General features: G+C 39.6%; 1 protein-coding gene across 2 annotated transcripts in view; it reads left to right on the top strand.

Annotated features, from left to right (window-relative positions):
* The window catches only part of LOC138000820 (tyrosine-protein kinase BTK-like), a 173,915-nt gene extending 154,935 nt beyond the window's left edge, over positions 1-18,980 (top strand). For both annotated transcript variants that reach the window (XM_068847478.1, XM_068847479.1), the window contains 5 exons: positions 1,632-1,696; positions 15,214-15,332; positions 15,784-15,860; positions 16,211-16,291; positions 17,932-18,980. In XM_068847478.1, the coding sequence (XP_068703579.1) occupies positions 1,632-1,696; positions 15,214-15,332; positions 15,784-15,860; positions 16,211-16,291; positions 17,932-18,018 (429 nt within the window). In that variant the 3' untranslated portion in view covers positions 18,019-18,980. The remainder of the gene's footprint in view (positions 1-1,631; positions 1,697-15,213; positions 15,333-15,783; positions 15,861-16,210; positions 16,292-17,931) is intronic.
* The last annotated feature ends 1,053 nt before the right edge of the window (positions 18,981-20,033 follow it).

Here is a 20,033-nt window from a genome sequence, read left to right on the forward strand (position 1 = left end):
AAGATACCACGTCATACTTTTTTTTTAGTCCTGACTTTTTGCGGCAAAGACTGGTAAAGCCACTCTGTATCAAGGGGTAGCCACACAAGACTTTCATCATAAAAAAGGCCCAGTAGGCGTACTGGAAATTCCTTAATTTTTTAAAGTCATGGCCTCGACAAAACGCTTTCAAGTATGAAGTAAGAAAGAAATACAGCAACTGATACGAGTCTTTGTTTGTTAGCACCGCGCACTGGTGGCTCAGTTGGTTGAGCATCGGGCTGTCATGCAGGAGGTCGCGGGTTTGAACATCAACATTCAGGATCTTAAAATAACTGAGGAGAAAGTGCTGCCTTTGTAATTTCATCTGCAAATGGTTAGACTTTCAAGTCTTCTCGGATAAGGACTACAAACAGTAGGCCCCGTCTCACAAATGTCTTCTATGTTCATAAGTTCCCTGTGGGACGTTTAAGAACCCAAACACTATTCAAGAAGAGTAGGGGATAAAGTCCCCAGTGTTGTGGCTGTCCTGTTCTCTCCAGCAGAAGTGGCCGGCTTGGCGGTGACGTCTCCAAAAAGGCTTGTGGTGTATGAGGCCACCTAAGCAGAAACAGCCACAAGTCAAAAAGGGACTTTGCCGAGTGCTGGAACATGTAGATGTAGATGTAGATGAAGATCGAACAACTTCTGCGAAAATCGAACAACTTCTTCTACGAAGATCAACAACTTCTCTAAAGAACAATTATGGCGGACCAACGTAAATCGTTGTACTCCGACAATGGTGCAAACTTGATGACAGATAATGACTTTGACAAGCTTGTACAAGCTCGACAGATCTGTCTTGCAATTTCTTCAGCTAAACGGAGAGCAGCTAATGTGGACATGCGATTAGAATCGCGAAAGAAATATGTCAAAAAGCGTCTCAATCAACAAGGGAAATGGACGTCACCCTGAGGGAACTCAAAACAATTCAAGAGTTCCAATAACAACCTTACTATGACTTGGTACAATAAAAAGCAGCTCACGCTTGCTTTCCAGGGTCATGATGGCTCGTTCTTAAAAAGTAAATTGGTAGATCTGGTCTTAAATAAAGCGAGGGCTGACTCTTCAGTTTTGGATGTTTCTACAACAACCGAGCAAGAAAAGACAAAAAGACAAAAAATCAAAATTTAACCGAACTGGAAAGAAAATTGTCTATTGTAGCGCCGTTTGGGGCGGCTCCAACTTAACCTTAAGTGATAAACTTCAAAAGCTTCAAAATAGGTCTGCCAGGGCAATGACCAGGTCCAATTACGACACAAGCGTCACTTTCCCTTAAATCTGTTAAATTGGGATGATCTAACTACACGTCGACAAAAGCTTAAAGCTATATTAATGTTTAAAACAATCAATGGACTCACCCCAGCATACCTCCAGAATTCATTCAGTAACCGCAGTACGCAATACAGCTTAAGAAACTTAGAGGCTAAAGTTGAGTTGCCTTTGCCGCGCACGAATTATGGCAAGCGTGCTTTTTGTTATAGCAGAGCACTGTTATGGAATAGTTTGTCCATCAGCTTGCGAAAATCAGATTCCCTAGGATACTTTAAAAGAGAAATTGACCAACTCTATAGATTCAATTGTTTCACCATGTACATGTGTTATTTTATTAGGCGGCAAGAAACTGCCTTGTAGGGGATCAAAATATTATCAAAGTTGCTGATTTTGGATTAGCAAGGTAAGCCCTAAAACTTTTATCCTACTTGTCAGTAGCTTAAGTGGATGAATTAAATTCTCGATCATAAAAAGGAATTACCATGACTCTGCATTTTTGTGGAATAACATTATTTTGATAGGTTTCTTTTAGGTCGTGTGGTGCTGCCTGGTTTCTCTTCTCCACATCTCGTTAGTATATATGAAAACAGTTTTTTATGTCTCTACTGCAGGAGACCTTATAACTGTCTTTGTTTACAAATAAATTAAGTATTGTAACTGCTCAACTAAGCTTTTGAGTGGATGATCTTTATATTTAAACAAAAATTTTCAAGCAAATCAATCTGGTCATAGTCGGATGGATGGGCGACCAACTGGGAATACCCCTGAGAGTGGCGATGGCGAAAAGCACTCACTCTCTCACAAATCATTGGCCAACATTGATATCCTGGCTGTGTCATGGCTGCCTTTTTGCTAGTCCGATTGTTGTAGCTTGTTCGATCCAGGAGGCCTGGCTGTTTAGGAAGATGCCAGTAGCTGGGCAAACGGGTTTCTTGTTAAGTAAAGTGCTCTTTTTATCTTTCTGGTTAAGGCGCTAGATTTGTGATATGCAATTATCACCAGCTAGAGTTGTATATTGGTCCCTTATTCAACTACTTTCGCTACACTTGTAAATGTCCAACTGGCTTGTTTCCTGTCTCCATGTACAGTACAATACAGTGATATCTCGTGATACTTATTACCTAATAACGTTATCTAACGTGTGGTCCTTAATATGTTTGATGGTTGTAATATTAACTTTGACTCTGAAAAGCGCCGAGAGAAAAACACAATTAAGCATGTATGGTGGCCCAGCTGCATGCATGTAATGGTTAAGAAATGCCTCTTGGAGAGTACTTACTCTCTTGAATATATACCATGTGTTCTGGGGATGTTAATTCATTTCCAATGCAAGCTTAAATTCAAGTAAAAGGCGGGTAAAAAGGCGTCAAAACACTACAAACCTGAGTTTGCGTTTGTTGTTCGTGCTGAAGCTTGCATGAAATACACGACCAGGCTTCACTGTTACGGAATCAAACTGTTTAAATATTCGAAGGTTTTATATAAGTTGAACTAAAATTCTGCGCAATTGAGGGTTAAGTTCTTTATAGGGAATGACCGTATCCTACAAAGTTCCGATTCAAGACCAAACGTTTGAAAGTGGTGTCAGTTTGCCATTAACCTTTAAGACATTTGATTCATCTCGCTCTTAGAATCACTCAGAGGTTCAAGATACTTAGGCCTGATAGGCAAAGTTTTACTTTCGGGCTTACTGTGGTGAATATGATGTTGGGAATCAGAAGCGAGGTATTTTTCGGTTTGCGTGCATTTTTTGGCAAACTTCCCTTCTCTGTTTTATACACATTTAAATAAAAAACACAATATTCTGTGCTCAGTTACCAGGCCCTTGAATAAAAGCGAGACTGGGGTTGACCTTGCTTTGATACAAAACTCACTGCTTTTCTTATATAAATAGTATAGTTAGAACAACAACAACATGATTTACACAAGAAGAGCAATGAGGTTTGAATCAAAACAAGGTCAACTCCAGCCTCTTTTTCATTCAAAGGCCTGGTAACTAAGCACAAAACTGTAAAATGGTCTATTGTCTATCTTTTGTATGATCAATGCTTAACTGGATAGGCGAGGACTATAATAATGGTGTCACTGTACATCAAAGGGTTCCCTGAGCCCATAAGGAGAATTTTTGTGTAGTCATAATAATAATTAATAATAATTATAATTTCTATAGCGCTAATTCTCCATAGCTCATTGGCTCTTTACAATATAATTACCTTAAAAATACAATCCTAATGAAAGTTAAGGATGGTGCCTACTGTTTCAAAGGTTCTCTTGTTCTATGCTCCACCGGCAGCCAATGTAGTTCCTTTAAGATAGTTGTACTGTGATTGTGATTCTGCGCACTCTGTAGCTTTTGAAATTTTCAGTAGACCATAGCACAATGAATTGCGGAAGTCGAGTGCAGACTGAGATGAGATGTATTTCCATATCCAAATTAAAGTTTTGTAGGTGGAAAAACAATGATTTGAGGTTCGATAGATATAGACGAGTCACAGATTACACCAATGTTTCTTGCAGTAGCGTCTTTAAAACACTCAAATAGTTTTGTGCGATGTTTAAATGTGTATTGGGTAGATTTGGGGGAATGTTGCGTTATTTTTTGGGTGCAAAATAATTAAATTTCGAAGACATTTCTTTCACTTAAAAGTACTTTGTGAATACAATCAATTTTCACCATCTGCGAAACCTTCAAATGGATTAAGGTTTTGGTGGTTGAATCGTGAAGGATGATCTACAGATTGGTGTAAAAATTTCTTTGGGCAAATGATTGTGAGCGACGCAACAGCTTTTCAAAGTACTTAAAAAATGCAAGTATTTCACCTTCTGTCGTCAACTGGCATTAGATGTATGGACCCATATTAAGTTGAAAGAGACACCAAGCTTATAATTTCGAAATGTTCTAACCTTATTTGCCGTAAGATTTCATGTGTTTCTCTCACCATTCGTCGCATTTTAAGCTGCCAAGTTTGCTTCTGTTTACACAACGTCTGTTGCACATCGCCAACTGTCAATGTATTCAATGGTCGAATACCATGAATCTGTGATCATCTTTCGAGGCGTATCATTACTACTGCATCTAACCTAAGTCAACAAGTCCTAAGTAATTTGCAAATAGTTGCTTCCTTTTGTACGTACTAAACCTGCTAGACCAACATATTACATTTGATTGCGACCATTGCTCCCAAGCATTTGTTGCTTTCCCTTTTGGCTTTTAAAAAATAAAAAATTAAAAGCAAATATAAATATTTGTTTTCATATTCGTAGTTTTGCTTTGCATATTTTGTATTGAGCACTCTCGGGATAAGTCAAACATTTTCTTGAGTGTTTATCTGATTGGCTACCCTACTCGCCAGCTATTCTGTGATAGATAGTGAGTAGCGTAGTAGTGTGCACTTGTTAAAAAATGACGACCGCTTCTTGGCGTTTTCGAAGTGTCTGTGAAGAGGATTTACATAAAGTTTTCAACCACTAGTAGATTTATCCTAAAACAATTAGATTATTCGCTCTCGATTTTTATGCATGATAGGTGACTCAGGCTGCACCCTCGTCACTTATCACACGCTCATAATAATAATAATAATAATAATAATAGACTTTATTAGAATAGGGTAACACGTGACAGTAAGCTAAAAGCTACTGATAAATTTGTGGCCCTATATAAAGTTACTTAATGCTACTGTTGCTGCATCCCCCCTTACTACTGATAATGTAAAACGATGTTAAATTATTTACAAGACAATATATACACATATCACTATCAAATAAGAAAAATATAAGAATTTTAAAAATTATAAAAGCACGGTGGCCTTCTGCTCACTTAAAAATTCAGAGTAAAACATCCTCTTAAAACATGCTACAGATTCTTGACTTCTAATATTAATGTTAAGAGTGTTCCATTGCTCAGACGTTCGTACTGCAAAGCTGCGCCCCCCCCCCCCCCCCCTTCCCTTTTTCATTTGTATTTGGGGGTAACAAGGCTAAGGTTACTATGGTGCGTGACTCTGTTGTGGCAATCGCTGTTTCGGATTAGCATAGTATATATGAATTCTGGGACAGTATAATTATTTATTTTTTTAAACACTAATGTGTTAAGCTTTATAGCACTCTCTTTATAGAAGGGCGACCAGTTTAATCTACTAAAAAGAGAAACTGAAGGTGTCTCTCTGTCTGCATTTAGAGTAATTCTGGCAGCCCTCTTCTGTAATCTTAAAATTAACTGCTTGCAACTATTACTACAGTTATCCCATATCATACTGCCATACATCATAATGGACTTACCTACGCTATTAAAATACATCTCTTGTTGTGCCTGCTTGAGGTAGGGACTAATATGTTTCAGCAGTCCTAGGCACTTTGAAAGCTTCTTTGAGAGCTCCTCAACATGACATTCATAGCTCATTTCCGAGTCCAGTGTCACACCTAAAAGCTTGTGGGATTTCACACTGTTTATATCTACACTGCCTATCTTGAGCTGGAGATTTAGATCCTCACCAGAGTCATTGACTTTGCTGGGTATTTTTCTACCTGTAACAAGCAATGACGGAGCATCTTGAAAGGCCGCCATCTTGATTAATCTTTATGCAACCCATAAATTGTTAGATATATCTGGCTATATTCGCCAAAAAAAAACATGCCTGCAGACAGCTCAAAGACAGACCCAGCGGCCAGAAGTGCTCTGACCAGCCCTCCCCCCCCCCCCCCCATCCCACAGCAAGCAGATTGGGCGGTCACCCATTCACGCGGCATATATGCCTCTCCAGCAGGGTGCCAAGTTAACACAGAAGCCTCAAACAAGGTTCAAGAACTGACCAAAATGCCCAGCAACGCAGCTAATTGAAGTTGTCAGTAACAGACACCCTCCCTTCCCCACTGCTTTTGACAGCTAACCGCCAGCAAACTACCAGCAGATAGACCAGTGCCTAGGTTATGTCTCCACCCCCCCCCCCCACCCACCTCCCTTACCATATGTATCAAGTCATGTTTGAAGTACTTAATGAGGTTTTTAAAACAAAAGCTGATAAAGTGCCTGTACTCACAACAATGAAAAAAAATCGCTATGAACAAATAATAGGTAAAAGAAGCAAGAACTAAGGTGAAATCAAAAAAGGGAAATCACAACGTGACTAATCCGTGAGAAAAAGACTACATTTAATTAGTAGTTACCTGAGTAAACAAGCCCTGGCCATGCCAAAATATTTGGCGTCTTTTGTATGCTTAGTGGCGGGGTATTGGTATGTTTTATGGTTCACTTTTGTAACAGACAATGGGGGGGGGGGGGGAGGGAAGGTGGTTTGTTCTTTGAAGGCTATTGTTGGTGGACTTTGTGGTTATAACTAGAAAGATCGAAAGTGTTATACTGAAATTGTTCCGTCACTTTTGTCCAATAAAGATATCGACAGTCATAAGTCTACTTATAAATTTACCGGACGTTAAGAAGAGGCCGAAAAAACGCTGGGTGTAAGAGTGTTGTTTTTGGTTATCCATCCCAACACGCGAGCTGTAGACAGTGTGATCATGAGTCCTTCAGTTTGCGTGTTTAATGGTACATTCCATTCGTCATCCACTGTGATTTCAATCTTAGATGGTGGGTCAGCGATGTTAAGGCATTGTAACATTCCTTCTGTCACATCTAATGTGGTATAATACTTGCCCTTGGGTAATACAAACGGTGTGGAGTCACCTTGACGTTCCAGCATGAGGTGAGAATGTTTGCAGTCGTTTGTAATGTCAAACATGAGAGCGGATACACGATATGATGTAATCCAACTTCCCAATCTTCTTCATCTTTCGGATGGATTTGTCGAGGTAGCGCTACATGAAAGGAGGACTTGGAATTACTGCTTGCATTTCTGGGAAGTGTCGAGTAAAAGTCGCTATCTTGAATCATGTTTGTTGTAAAGCCACCAACTGGTTATGCGGAATCCAACTTTTGTATTTCCTTGGTCAACCTTTCCAATGTACCACACCTCCTTACTCACTCCTCGTCTCCTGCGAGGGGGATTTGTTCAATACGAAACAGGTGTTTTGCAGTTTCTATCACCTTCTGTAACTCAAATCCTTAAAAGGTGCCTTGAATCCAGTCACCGTCTTCTTCCTTTAGACGATACACGGGTGGGTCGCGTGGAAGTCTCTGAGCAACAGTGAAGGTTTTCTCTGTCCAAGATGGTAAGTAACCTTTTTCAAAGATGCATTTATGCTTACTGATCTTCACTTGATCTCCCACTTTGAATTTATACTTTGTTGGCTTTTAGAACAAATTCCTATACAAATTGTTCCAGACCTTTGATGCGTTATTCTCGTTGGCATCAGCCGGTTTCTTTTTGATGCTGCGGTGCGCACTTTGATTGTAATTCCCATTGACTAAATCGTCCAGTTGGTCCAAATAATGATACGAGCTGCTGGTAGTGAACATACGCCACATCAGTTGCTTCAAAGTGCGGTTGAATCTTTCAACCACTTGGGCTTTGCTTTCGTTGTAGGTTACAAAAAAGTAAAAAGTAAAGTAAAGTGGTGCATTTATATAGCACCCTTATCACTAACGTCTCAAAGGCGCTTTACAATGATCAATTTACCCCCAGCGGACTGGAAGCATATACAGGCGCAAATTGCAGCCGCTTCTAAGCAGTCCATGCATGCTGGTACTCATTTTACCGACCTCGGAAGGATGGAAAGCTGAGTGAACTTTAGCGGAAAAGAAGGTCGCCAAATAGTCCAGTCTCGGCAGAACCGGGAATGGAACCCGGGACCTTAGGGTTGGAAGGCAGAGATCTCACCACTGCGCCAACCCCTCCGCTCTAATGATGTGCATTCTCCTTTTTGAGGAAGGTTTGAAAAGTCTTGTTCTTGAATTCGGTTCCAGCATCTGTTTGCAACTTTGCAAGTCTACGACCTTCCTGGAAAATGCTTTCAAACGCCACCACCAACGAGGCACCTGTTTTCGATTTCAAGGGCACCTCCCATGCGCATTTGGAAAGGACATTGATGCGGGTCAGTAGATACTTGTATCCTTGATTCCACCGACTCAATTGTTGTAAATCAACCAAGTCCGCCTGCCATTGCGAATCTATATCAAACACAATTATTCGATTACGACGAAAGTGCTTTCTTGCACATTTGTGTAGGGTATAGCCAGGTTGTTGGCGGAGCCAAGCAAGTACTTGCATGCGTTTCAAACCATATCGACGTGCCCCACGATACAGTTTGTCGACTCCCTCTAAAGCGGATGGTGGATCCACTTCATAATACACTCTGTTGGTTTGTCTGACTTAGGGTCCTCGTTTCCCCCGGGGGAGGGGGGAATCCCATATGAAACAGACGGGGATGTTCGTCATCTCGCATAGGGGTGTAAATTTTGGATTTTGGTCTCGCTTAGGGTGTTCCGGGCAAAGCGCCGATAATTTAAGCCACCAGGGTCTCGTTTAGGGTTCCGCCAAGAAACAGAATTACGCGAAGAGAAACAGAAGTCAAATTTTCTTTTTAACGTGTTGTTTATGGGTCAAAATTTGCTTAAGCCACGCCCAGTTTGGTCTCCTTTAGGGGTCACAAAAAGCTTGAGCCACGCCCAGATGGTCTCCTTTAGGGGTTAAATTCAAAATTTCCGACGAGCATCCCCATCTGTTCCATATGGGAGTCCCCCTGCCGGGTCGTTTCCTCCTTCTTCTTCTTCTTCTTCTTCTTCTTCTTCTTCTTCTTCTTCTTCTTCTTCTTCTTCTTCGTGATTGTCGGTGACATCTTCCAATTCGATGTGAACTTCGCTACCCCAACACGCAACTAAACCTTGCATTCTCTGACACATGTCACTTAAAGAAAGTGTGGGCGATGAGCTTCCACACACAGGGCTTGCAGCACTACCCATGGTGTTAAACAAATGATTAGATCTTTCTCATTCGTAGACTTTTTATAAGAATTTGCCAAACCATCCACGAGAAAGAAGGATAATGTATCGAGTACGTGGCACATAACACTTTGGTTAGTTCGCTCGACTCCAGATCGAGTTGTCTGTGTTCGAGTCCTGGCTGGGGACATTGTGTTGTGTTCTTGGGCAAGACACTCTACTCTCACGGTGGCTCTCTCCACCCAGGTGTATAAATGGGTACCGGCAAAATGCTGGGGGTAACCCTGCGATGTACTAGCATCCCATCCAGGGGGGAGTAGAAATACTCCTAGTCGCTTCATGCTAATGAAACCAGAGATAAGTGCCAGCCTGATAGAGACTTCAGAACACTTTGTGGAATGCATATTGTTCGGTAAATGATGCATTGCATTGGTCCATGAAGTAATAAAAACTCAACAAGCGACTGAGGTTCATTGGATGTAACTCTTTTAGAAGATCTAACCATGGCTCGCGAAGTGTGCTGTGAAAGAAGTATCCTGCAAAACAACTCCGAGCGCAAACCCAAACCAAGACAAAGTACACTCTATCCATGTTAACGAGTCTCCTGAAAAACGGGCACTGCACATATTATTTTATAGCACTTTTTGTGAATCCAGTCACTCACTGACAACATTAAGACTTAGGCGTGTGTGATTTATTTTCGCTCTAAAAGCGTTGAAACAGTGCAGGCATAATAGAACAATGAAGATGCAGTGAATCCAAGTGAATTACAAAGAGAACTACTCTCGCAAATATCACATTGTGATAAGCGTTCTCTGTTAATTCAGTAAAACGTTTGAAATGTTTGTTGGTGTGCTTTTATTGACTTAAGAAATAAAATCGTTCGAGTTAGTTCGGTCTCGAATGTTTCATATTCTGACTGGATAGAACTGTATTATTAGAGTCACAGTATTTGTTTTAGCGCAAAGTAACATGTTTAATTTAAGGTTACTTTAGTCGAATAGTCAAAGAACAATCGTTTATATCAACTTGCCACTAGAGTATCTTTTAATAAAGCGTTTGAAATGTATATTGTTGTTTGCTCACTGCGTCAAATATTGTGAATTTATTTTGAAATACGATATGAAACCAACTCCCTCTTCACCATACAACAGTCTCAAACACTTCTCAAAATCCAAAATTTTTTAAAGCGTTTTCAGAAAATGCGTTATTCAAATCTGTTGAGTAGGCTTTCTTTGTTTCTGTGCACTGAAAGGATATCTTTGTGTATTCTTGCCAAAAAGATTGCATTTACCCATGCTCCTCATTCAAGCGTGAGGTTAAAAAAAATTTCTTTAAAAAGGTTGTAACAACGGAGTTCACGTTTGTTTAAAAAGCGTGAAAGTGTTGAGAACGCTCCTCTTTTTCACACAAAACAACTTTTTTGGTCTATATTCTTCCTTCTTCACGTTTCGGTCGGCTCTATGCAAATTTAGTATAAAAAAAAACAAAGCGTTTGTGGACTTGTCCAGGTATGTTAAGCCTTTTGTGTGTGTTAAAATTCTGTTCGACTCGCTTCAAAACGATAGGGTTCTCACTCCTCTTTGAAGGTGAGTGACCCCAAGCCCAGAAGGTTATTGCAGTCAGGCGCCATTTTGAATTTGTCGCAGAGCAAAACCGATGTTGACTTGTTTTTTTTTTCAACTAAGTTAATGTAAACTTAAGTCAATGGTGTCTCATTGGTCCGTGATGACATCATCTTTACCTTGTTACACAATGTACGTAGTGGGTCGCTTAAGAGATGACAACAGGAGACAACTCATGAGACAAAGGTAAACTAGTCATTCTTTCCATTCCTTTGTTTACTCTCTTCCTACTTAACAAGATTGTGTGCTCCAAGTGGTTACCTATCAGGATAGAAATTGCCCTACCCCTACCCCCTAAAATGGGATGACAGCATTGCGTGAAGAACAAATAATGAACCACTGAAAAGGATTCAAGGTCAAGCAATCCACAAATGACTTAGCCGTTGTTGATTTAGATGCAGTGGCGATCTAAACATGATCAAAGATGGTGTTTGACCATTAAATATGATACAATTGGCGATGTAGATCAGACATTGTCTAAACAGAAGGAAGCTATACTGCTTTAAATGCGACGAATGGTTAGCGAAACACGTTAAATCAGCTTTTGTACCTGCCTGACTTACAGCAAATAAGGTTAGAACATTTCGAAAGTATTATTGTAAATCTCTTTGTCTATTTCAACTTAATGTAGGTCAAGTCATGTGGTGCATGCTAAAATATAATAATAATAATAATAATAATAATAATAATAATAATAATAATAGCATTTATTTATACCGGGCAAATTCAACTAGGCAGTTTTCAAATGCGCCTTACAATAAAAGAGCAATATATTACCAGTACATAACATATAACAATATATAGTCAAAATTACAGGATGAGTCTTCAAATTACGTTTAAAAACTTTAAAATCAGAAGTGCATCTAAGATCTAACGGAAGATTATTCCACAGTTTTGGTGTGGCAGCTACAAAGCAGCTACAAAGAGTAGGGAGAGTCCTTAAATTTGGATTTGAAAGCAGATATTTGTGATTTGATCTGAGGCTGTAGGAAGAATTAGGTTTAAAGTTTACAAGAGATGATAAATAATTAGGAGCTGTACCATGGATTGCTTTATGAGTGATTATAATAATCTTATAATCCATTCTAAACGTTACAGATAGCCAGTGTAATTTGTTGAATATAGGCGTGATATGGCAATACTGTGGTGCTAGATATAGGACTCTTGAAGCTGCGTTTTGAACACGCAGCAGTTTAGTGAGAGCGCAGTAGGGTAATCCGTATGAAAGTGAATTACAGTAGTCCAGATTCTATCCTAAGATATTTTCTGACGCGTCTAATATTGTGTAGATGAAAAAAAGCACTCCTACAAGTTTTGGTTATGTTGAAATTCAGGTTGAAATGGCAGTCAAACCAGGCCCCTAAGTTTTCAAGAGGTTCCGAGCTCGGAGAGATGATGGATTCACCAATAGTTAGAGTAGCGCTTTTAGTTTTCTGTAGCTGCGCCTTCGTCGCAATGAGCAAAAACTCAATCTTGGAATCATTGATCATGAGTTTATCATAATTTGACCATTCAGTTGCGGATGTCACATAGGCACGCTTCCATTGCTGCAATGGTGGCATCTTGATTGGAATCATCATTTGGATTGAAAGCCAGACAGATACCGGTGTCATCGGCATAACTGTGCGCTGTTGGCAGGTGCTGGCTAATCACATGAAATAGCTCACTGGTGTAAAGGGAGAACAGCATTGGCCCAAGACAGAAGCCCTGTGGCACACCAAACTTCAAATCGAAACTGTCTGACTTTGCACTGCCGATTACAATACGCTGGGATCTATTTGACAGATTTGATTTGAACCACGTTACTGCTTGATCTTTAAGTCTCAATTTGTATTCCAAGCGCCACAGTAGTATGTCATGGTCTACTGTATCGAAAGCAGCGCTTAAATCTAGGAAAACTAGTAATGCGTATGCGCAGTAAGGCAGTTTCCATGCAGTTATTTTTGCAGTAGGCTGATTGAAATTCTGGAAGCATCTGATTGGACGGCACGTGATCAAAGATTTGAATTGCAGCTGCCTTTTCGGTGATCTTTGAAAGGAATGCGAGATTGCTGACGGGCCAGTAATTTTTCTTCATCAGATCCATGTTGACTTTCTTCAACTTTGGTCTCACTAAACCCTCTTTCCAAATGTCCTGAAAGTGACCACTACTGAGCGAAAGATTAACCATGTTGGAAATGGTCGGTAAGAGTTTGTTGATGCAGTCTTTAACAATCTTGGTAGGTATGGAGTCATTGTCACAGGTGTTGTTTGGGGCACACAGCACCAGCTTTTTGATACCTTCAGACAATATACACCCTTTTAATAAGTCTAATATATGCCGTTTTCCGCCAATGACGTCGAACTTGTGCTTTCAAATTTTATTCAGAAATGCACAAAGGCCTTTGTACATTTCTGAATAAAATTTGAAAGCATGAGTTCGACGTCAGTAGCGGAAAACGGCATATATTAGACTTATTAAAAGGGTGTATACGCTGGAAATTAGTGAAGGGTGTGCTAGCATACGAATGCTAATGCTAAATTGCAAATATTTGCATTTTTAACATACTTTGAAAAGCTCTCACGTCACAGGAATCTGTAGACCATTCTTCTGCAAGTCAACCACCAGAAGCTTTATCCATTTGAAGGTTTCGCACATGTTGAAAATTCATTATATTCACGAAGTACTTTCAAGTGAACGAAATACATGTCTTTGAAATTTAATCGACCCAGCACACATTTAAACTTTACACAAAAAAATTTAATTGTTTTAAAGGTAAAAGGATAATGGGGTTTTGCATGTGAGGCTGTCAAACTTGTTTAATAAAATGGCGCGTGAAATGGGGATGTTAACGGAATTTGGAAATTTGCATATTTCTTTGAAATAAACGAACATTTTGCCAAAGAAACTATGCAGAATTTTTTGTCCTGTCCTTGCCTGTCTACCATAAAAATATGATCAAAGCGAATTTTCGACCCCTGCCCCGAAATTAAGAATTTGTCTAATTTTTACAAGCAGGCACTCTTACAGTGCGACACGCCTTACTGTGGCCACCTAACAAATTTTTTTACAAATTGGCCACCTCTCAGGATGTCACGTGTGAATTTGATTGACAGTCATGCCTCCTTGCAAAGTTGGCACAGTTGTAAATTGAACACCTTTGCATGGGTTGTTGAGATGACGTATTTACACTGAATTGTCAAATGTCAAAGTTTGTTGGGTGGCCACGGTGAGGCGCGTTTCACTGTAATAGGTAACAGGACTACATGCTTGTCCAATTTGATTCAAAAAATTCCTCGGACTGCCAATTTTGGCTGCCCTCAGAATTTTTCTCATCCAATTATTTCCAAATTGGACAGCATGTAGTCCTATTACATGTACAAATAATGTTATGCATGTCTTCCGCCCAAGCTGACAGCACTGAGCGCAGTGGCAAACATTGAATACTGATCCCTATGACAATCTCTAAAATCTTTTATCTTTTCTCTGTTCATTTCATTTACTCACCGATAATAAAACTGCTTATTGTGGAACTGAGCAAGCTTGTGTGTGACATATTTTAATTTTTGATCTGGAAAGTAAAAACTATAGAGGTCAGGTTGTGTTTAATTAACAGGAGGAAGAACTTTTTGTTGGATTCAACACCCGTTTCAAGATATGGTAAACTTGAAAACGAAGAAATTCTAGTAACGTAGAATAAGAGCATTTCAACTTTATGCTACAAGTGTGTATTGTGTGCGCGACTAATGAAACCATCTTCAGTTTACTTTTACTGAGACTTACAGTGTGCAAAGGACTGCACAAGAAAAAAATTAAACCAAATGAAACTCTCTCACCTTGTTTTCATTGCCAACTGCTTGAGTATCAAAGAGTCCCGAGAGTAGTACATACTACTGTATGTAACAAAAACATGGGTGTGGATGTCTAGGGTCCTTTAAGTTGCGCAAAGCTGACACTACGTGAAATTCTCGCCAAAGAAAGGGCTCCTGCACCAAGGAAACAATGAACTGACTGCACTTATTTTAAACCATGTAATTATAATTGTGAAAACGTATACGTTTAAAGATCAGAAAAAGGTTGTTCTTTTTCTTATACAATATAATTGCGTGAGATAATTGAAAAATATATTTCACTTTCACTATTTCACTATTTCAAATTATTGACAAATTATCTCAACCGGCGGTTCAATCAACCATTGATTGCCCACAACACCTTTGTTTGGAAGCCCATCTGCACTTATTTGAGCGGTGATAAAGGGACCTTTTACGTCAAATATATTTGCGTCTCCTCAAGGAAATGACATTGACTAGTGAGTGTGAAAGGACTTTTGTTTCAGCCTTAAATCACCTCTGATGAATGCATGAGCACGAGTGTCAAAATATTGAGTCTTGAATTGCAACCCAGAAAGCATCAAATCATGTCAATAAGTGTCAACCTCTGGCTGCAGAGTGAACCTGAATCTACCACGTTTTGTTTGTTAGATATGTCATAGATGATGAATACACAGCATCAGAGGGCACAAAATTTCCTATTAAGTGGGCATCACCAGAAGTCATTCTTTACACCAAATTCAGCAGTAAATCAGATATTTGGGCTTTTGGTAAGGCATTTTGTGAACGTAGTATATGTAAGTGTTTTTGCACGTTGTATGTTGATAGCCTTCGGTCTTACTGTGGCGTGATTGATCACTTTGTGGGGATTTCTCTTCTGATCTTTAAAACAAAGCCTTAACAAGGCCTTGTACTTTGCGTATTGTGTCGAATTAGTCATTTGGCTTGTCTGTCAGTGATTTATGCTTGCAACCACACTATTAACCGCAACCAGTTACTTAGATTTTCAAACAATTTCCCGTATGCCACCATTTTGAATTTGGTTACGCTTCAGTGTTGCCTTCACTGTTTCATTTAGTTTTGTTTCCCTTAAATGAGGAAGTATCATCACAGTAAGCTATTTAGGTTACCCAATGGGTTGCAGGTGTTTTTTATTACTAGAAAAACAATTGTAGCATATTTACAAGGAAATGTCTTGACTAAGTCAATTGTGTATGGCAGGAATCTTAACATGGGAGATATACACTGGCGGAAAACCACCATACCAAGGGATTTCCAACACTGACGTCGTTCAGAAGGTTGGTGTTATGGATTTTTAAGTCAAACTCAATCAAAGCATTTTGAGACAGGCATAGCTCGGTCGGTTAGTGCGCGGCCTTCTGAGATGGAAGTCGCCAGTTCGATTCCTGTCTTGTTTGATCGACGCCTGTTTCCACTTTCTGATCCGTGTAGCTGTAGCTTTGAATACTCGTAAAATAGAGCATGGACGGAGGGAGGGGGGTAAAAGGTGCGTACCAAGGGCAACAAGTTTATCAGTAACCTTTGTTCACGTTCACATTTTACCCTCAAAAAATAAGGACCTTTATTTTATTGGACAAACTCGAGTTTGTCATTTCTAACAAAGCCCTCACTGTTGAAATGTTAACAGGTACTCAACGGTTACAGACTTGAAAAACCCCATAGATGTCCGGATGACATGTACCAAATGGTGACAAAGTGCTGGCATACGGTAGGCCGCTCGTCACAAGCATTTTTGTCTTCGTAGGCAGTCTGGCCGAAGTGTTTAGGGCGTCTGATTTGTAGACTATTGCCCTTTCTTACCACTACCCGGACAAGCGTGCGAGCAGGCTTCCCCGGCGTATGCATGAGGAGCTTTTTAGGTAGCCTGCTCGCTACAATCTTAGACAAAACTCTTCGTCAGAGCGAAGGGCTAACACTCCAAACGTCAGCTTTTAGAATCTCTGTACGGTGGCCAATTTACATTATCAACACCGTTTATAAAACCAAATTTTTGTAAATCATATGTGTTGTGTTCTTGAGAAAAAGAGAAAACTTTTTCAAGTTGGTCACGCAGATATACTTGCGTTACAGTGAATGTGTGTAACACAATTTAGACAAGAAAGAACATAATTGTCTCAATTTTTGGTGGAATCACCTTCATGGTTTGCAATTTCACAACAGAATGAACCCAAAACGATGATTTAAGGCAGTTGGCACGATTAACAAAAGAAAATGTAGTCATTTCAACGGTTAACAAATAACGTGCAAGTCACGGAAAAAACAATGACCATCTATTGTTTCCATTGCGCCTTCCCTGTTAACCGTTGAAAGTATCTGTTAATCGTTGTTTTATTGAATGGTTGGCGTTAATGATCCTCCAACATAGACCACGGTTAAAAACTTATCCTAAGCCTGAGAGTTGCAAAACATCTGGAACCTGGCGGGATTTCCCATTGAAGTTCCTTCGGGATTTGATAATTAAAATGAAGTGCTTAACAACGCGCAGTCAAATAAATACTACTTATTGCATTTGCAGCTTCTCTCTGTGGGGAGAGAGTTTCTTTGAGTTCTATTGAATGAAAATCATGCTCATAGCCTTGCAACCAATCCTTAACTAAGTGACTACAATAAGTGGAGTAATCAACAATCTTCAGAACTGTCATACACGCAACAGCCTCCAATTGGTAACAAAGGTTAAGGTACCTTTTTGTTCCAATAACCTACACGCAGCAGTCCAGTAACATTCAAACTACACCAGTGTAGAGACTCTCACGAGATCTACGTATCAAACTGCCCATGGCCATTGAGACTCTTTGCATTTGAATATATTCATGAAAACATGAATTATACAATTGTAGCATACATGGACTTGTCTTTAGACAAGGGCTAGAAACAAATGGAAACTAGTGTGAAAGCTAATCCTCCGTGTGAGTGACGTGCCCGAGTGACGTAGGTTTGCCAGTGACACTGATAGGCCAGTGCTGTGAAACAAACTTTCGAAAAGAGGCTTAAACAAAAGATGCTGAAATTGCAGTCAGGAATTTGCATAATGACAATAAGAAATGTTGGACAGTGACTTATTTGAACGTCAAACGACGTTCACTAAAAACTTGATGAACTTTATCAAGTCTTTAGTGAAGGTCGTTTGACATTCAAATAAGTAACCGTCAGAAAAGAGGCTTGTTTGCCTGGACTTTGGCCACATGCCAAAGGATGGCTCATAAGTCCATAAGGAATGATAGTTATTTACGTATATTTGCATGGCAACCTCTCCCTTGCTTTTTTGAATCAGTTTTTCCGTTTTTTGCTTTTTCGATTCATTCTTGCTTTTCTTTGAGTTTATTTAATGCACTTATTTTTATTTCCCAGGAACCAGAGCACAGGCCGAGCTTTGCAACTGTCAAGAAAAGTGTTGTTGAATTCATCGGTGAAGATTACGATGAGACTTTTGAATAAAATTCTGTGAACGATGACGAGCTGTGTAAAAAATACAATTATGTACTAGACATGATGCAAGTTGGCATTGTAGCTTGTCTTAATTAGAAATAAATAATGAAATTTCGCATGAAAAGAAATAATTCAGCAATTTCGCCTTTTTGCAAAGCAAGTAAGTTGTCTGAAAGAGTTTCCTTTCGGTTTGAGATATCAATACAAACTTGGTACCATCAGAGAGTTTTCTCACTTGGACTCGCTTCCCAGATGACGCTGAAGTACATATCAACTAATTTTACTTATCAACATGTGACTTTTGTAAATGGTAGCTATCAAAATATGAACTTGGGATTTACGGTTTATTTGTAGTTGCCTTCTAGAAAGTAGCGCTAAAGTCAAATTTCCCTAACAAGTTTTGTATAGAGAATGAGGCAACAAGGGATGAAAATAAATAAGATGTGTTTGTTGGTGATAGATAAGCTACATAACCATTTTATAAAATGCGCTGGAGTCTTCAGTGGCATCGAGAAATCTTTCAGACCATCGAATGTCAAAAAAGAGTTATTTGACTGATATACATAGATAATAGTTTGTTTTTTATTAACCTGTTCTAGTGCTTTTCTAGACCTGAAGTTTGGCTCTTTCGACAATGTGTGCGAAAAGCGCAAAACCACATCAAAGTAAAACTGATTTATTGAAGGTTCCGAATTGTGGCTTGTTAATATACTAATTATTGTTCTGTCAAAGTAAAACTGGAGTTCATTTTTATGGGGAAATGATTCAATGGTTATTTCGTTTTTTACAATGTTTATTGAGGATACCCTCTTCACTCAGAATTGCTTTACCTCAGATGGGCCCTTGTAACTTAACTAAAATGATAGACATAAAAATGATGATAATTTATCATCAGTTAACATATAAATATGTCGGATAACTAAAAGAGAATAAATCAGTTCATTGGCTAACGGATGGCCTTTTTATCTTTATTTGTGAACTAAGCTCCCTCAATAACTGATCGAAAGTATCCCAAAATGTGTAAGAGTCCGAAGATCCCAGTTCCTGTTTGAAAATACAGGCTAACCCAGTGAGTAGTATATCAGGGATGATTTGTGCTCCTTTTTTGAGCAAAGGAATTTGAGGAGCGTTGCTAGGGGCGTTGCTAAGGACGCGTCCAAATGGAGGCATCTGATTGGTTCGTCGAAACGGGATCATATAAGGATTATCAAAGCTCTAATACTTTGAATAAAAAATCCAGCTGACTCCTGATTGGTCGAGAGGAAATTTGATTGACAGACCGTGGGAATTGTTCAGGGGCGTGGTCGTGAGCGTTCTGTGCGACCCGTCTTTGTAAACGTTTAAACGGAGGAACTCGTTTTAGGCGTTGAAGGCGTTTCCTTAAGCGTTTTTTAAGTCCCAGACCCCACTGGGACACCTCTCCCCAATTAGGAAGAAAAAGTGCCAGACCCCCTCGGATAAAAACACAAAACACACAGGAAAATCCAACCAAAACAGATTTTAATGACTATTTACAAGATCTATACAAGAAGATGGTGCCTCACACATGCACCCTATTGATCCACACTGATTTTGGATGTGGCCGGCCAATGAGAGAATCCAGAACACAATCCCACCGGTCACACCAAGAATTGGTGCCCCGTAACAAATGTTTACAATATATACAAGAAATGGAGTAGAGTCTCTAAGCTTAAAGTCACCCCTGTTCCGTAGTGTCCCTACTCAGTTCACACACAAAAGTTGGCGCCCCGTACACGCACCCTGCAACTTTCAAATATCCAAAGATTGTGTGCTCACACCATCGTCCAGGACTTTTTGTTTGGTGTAAAAGTAAGAAAAGCCGTCGCACACTTGATTGTATTGTACGTGTACATGGTATTGTTGACGGTGCGAAAGCCAAGATTGACATCACTGCTTGGGCGCTGAGTGAGGAGGATGTTGAGATATTTGTCCTTGTCGATCGTGTTCAAGCCTTTGCTCATCCCTTTGCGACTAATTTCGCGCAAACGAAAGTTGCACCAGTC

This window comes from Montipora foliosa, chromosome 4 (assembly GCF_036669935.1).
Source record: "Montipora foliosa isolate CH-2021 chromosome 4, ASM3666993v2, whole genome shotgun sequence".
Classification (NCBI taxonomy): domain Eukaryota; kingdom Metazoa; phylum Cnidaria; class Anthozoa; order Scleractinia; family Acroporidae; genus Montipora; species Montipora foliosa.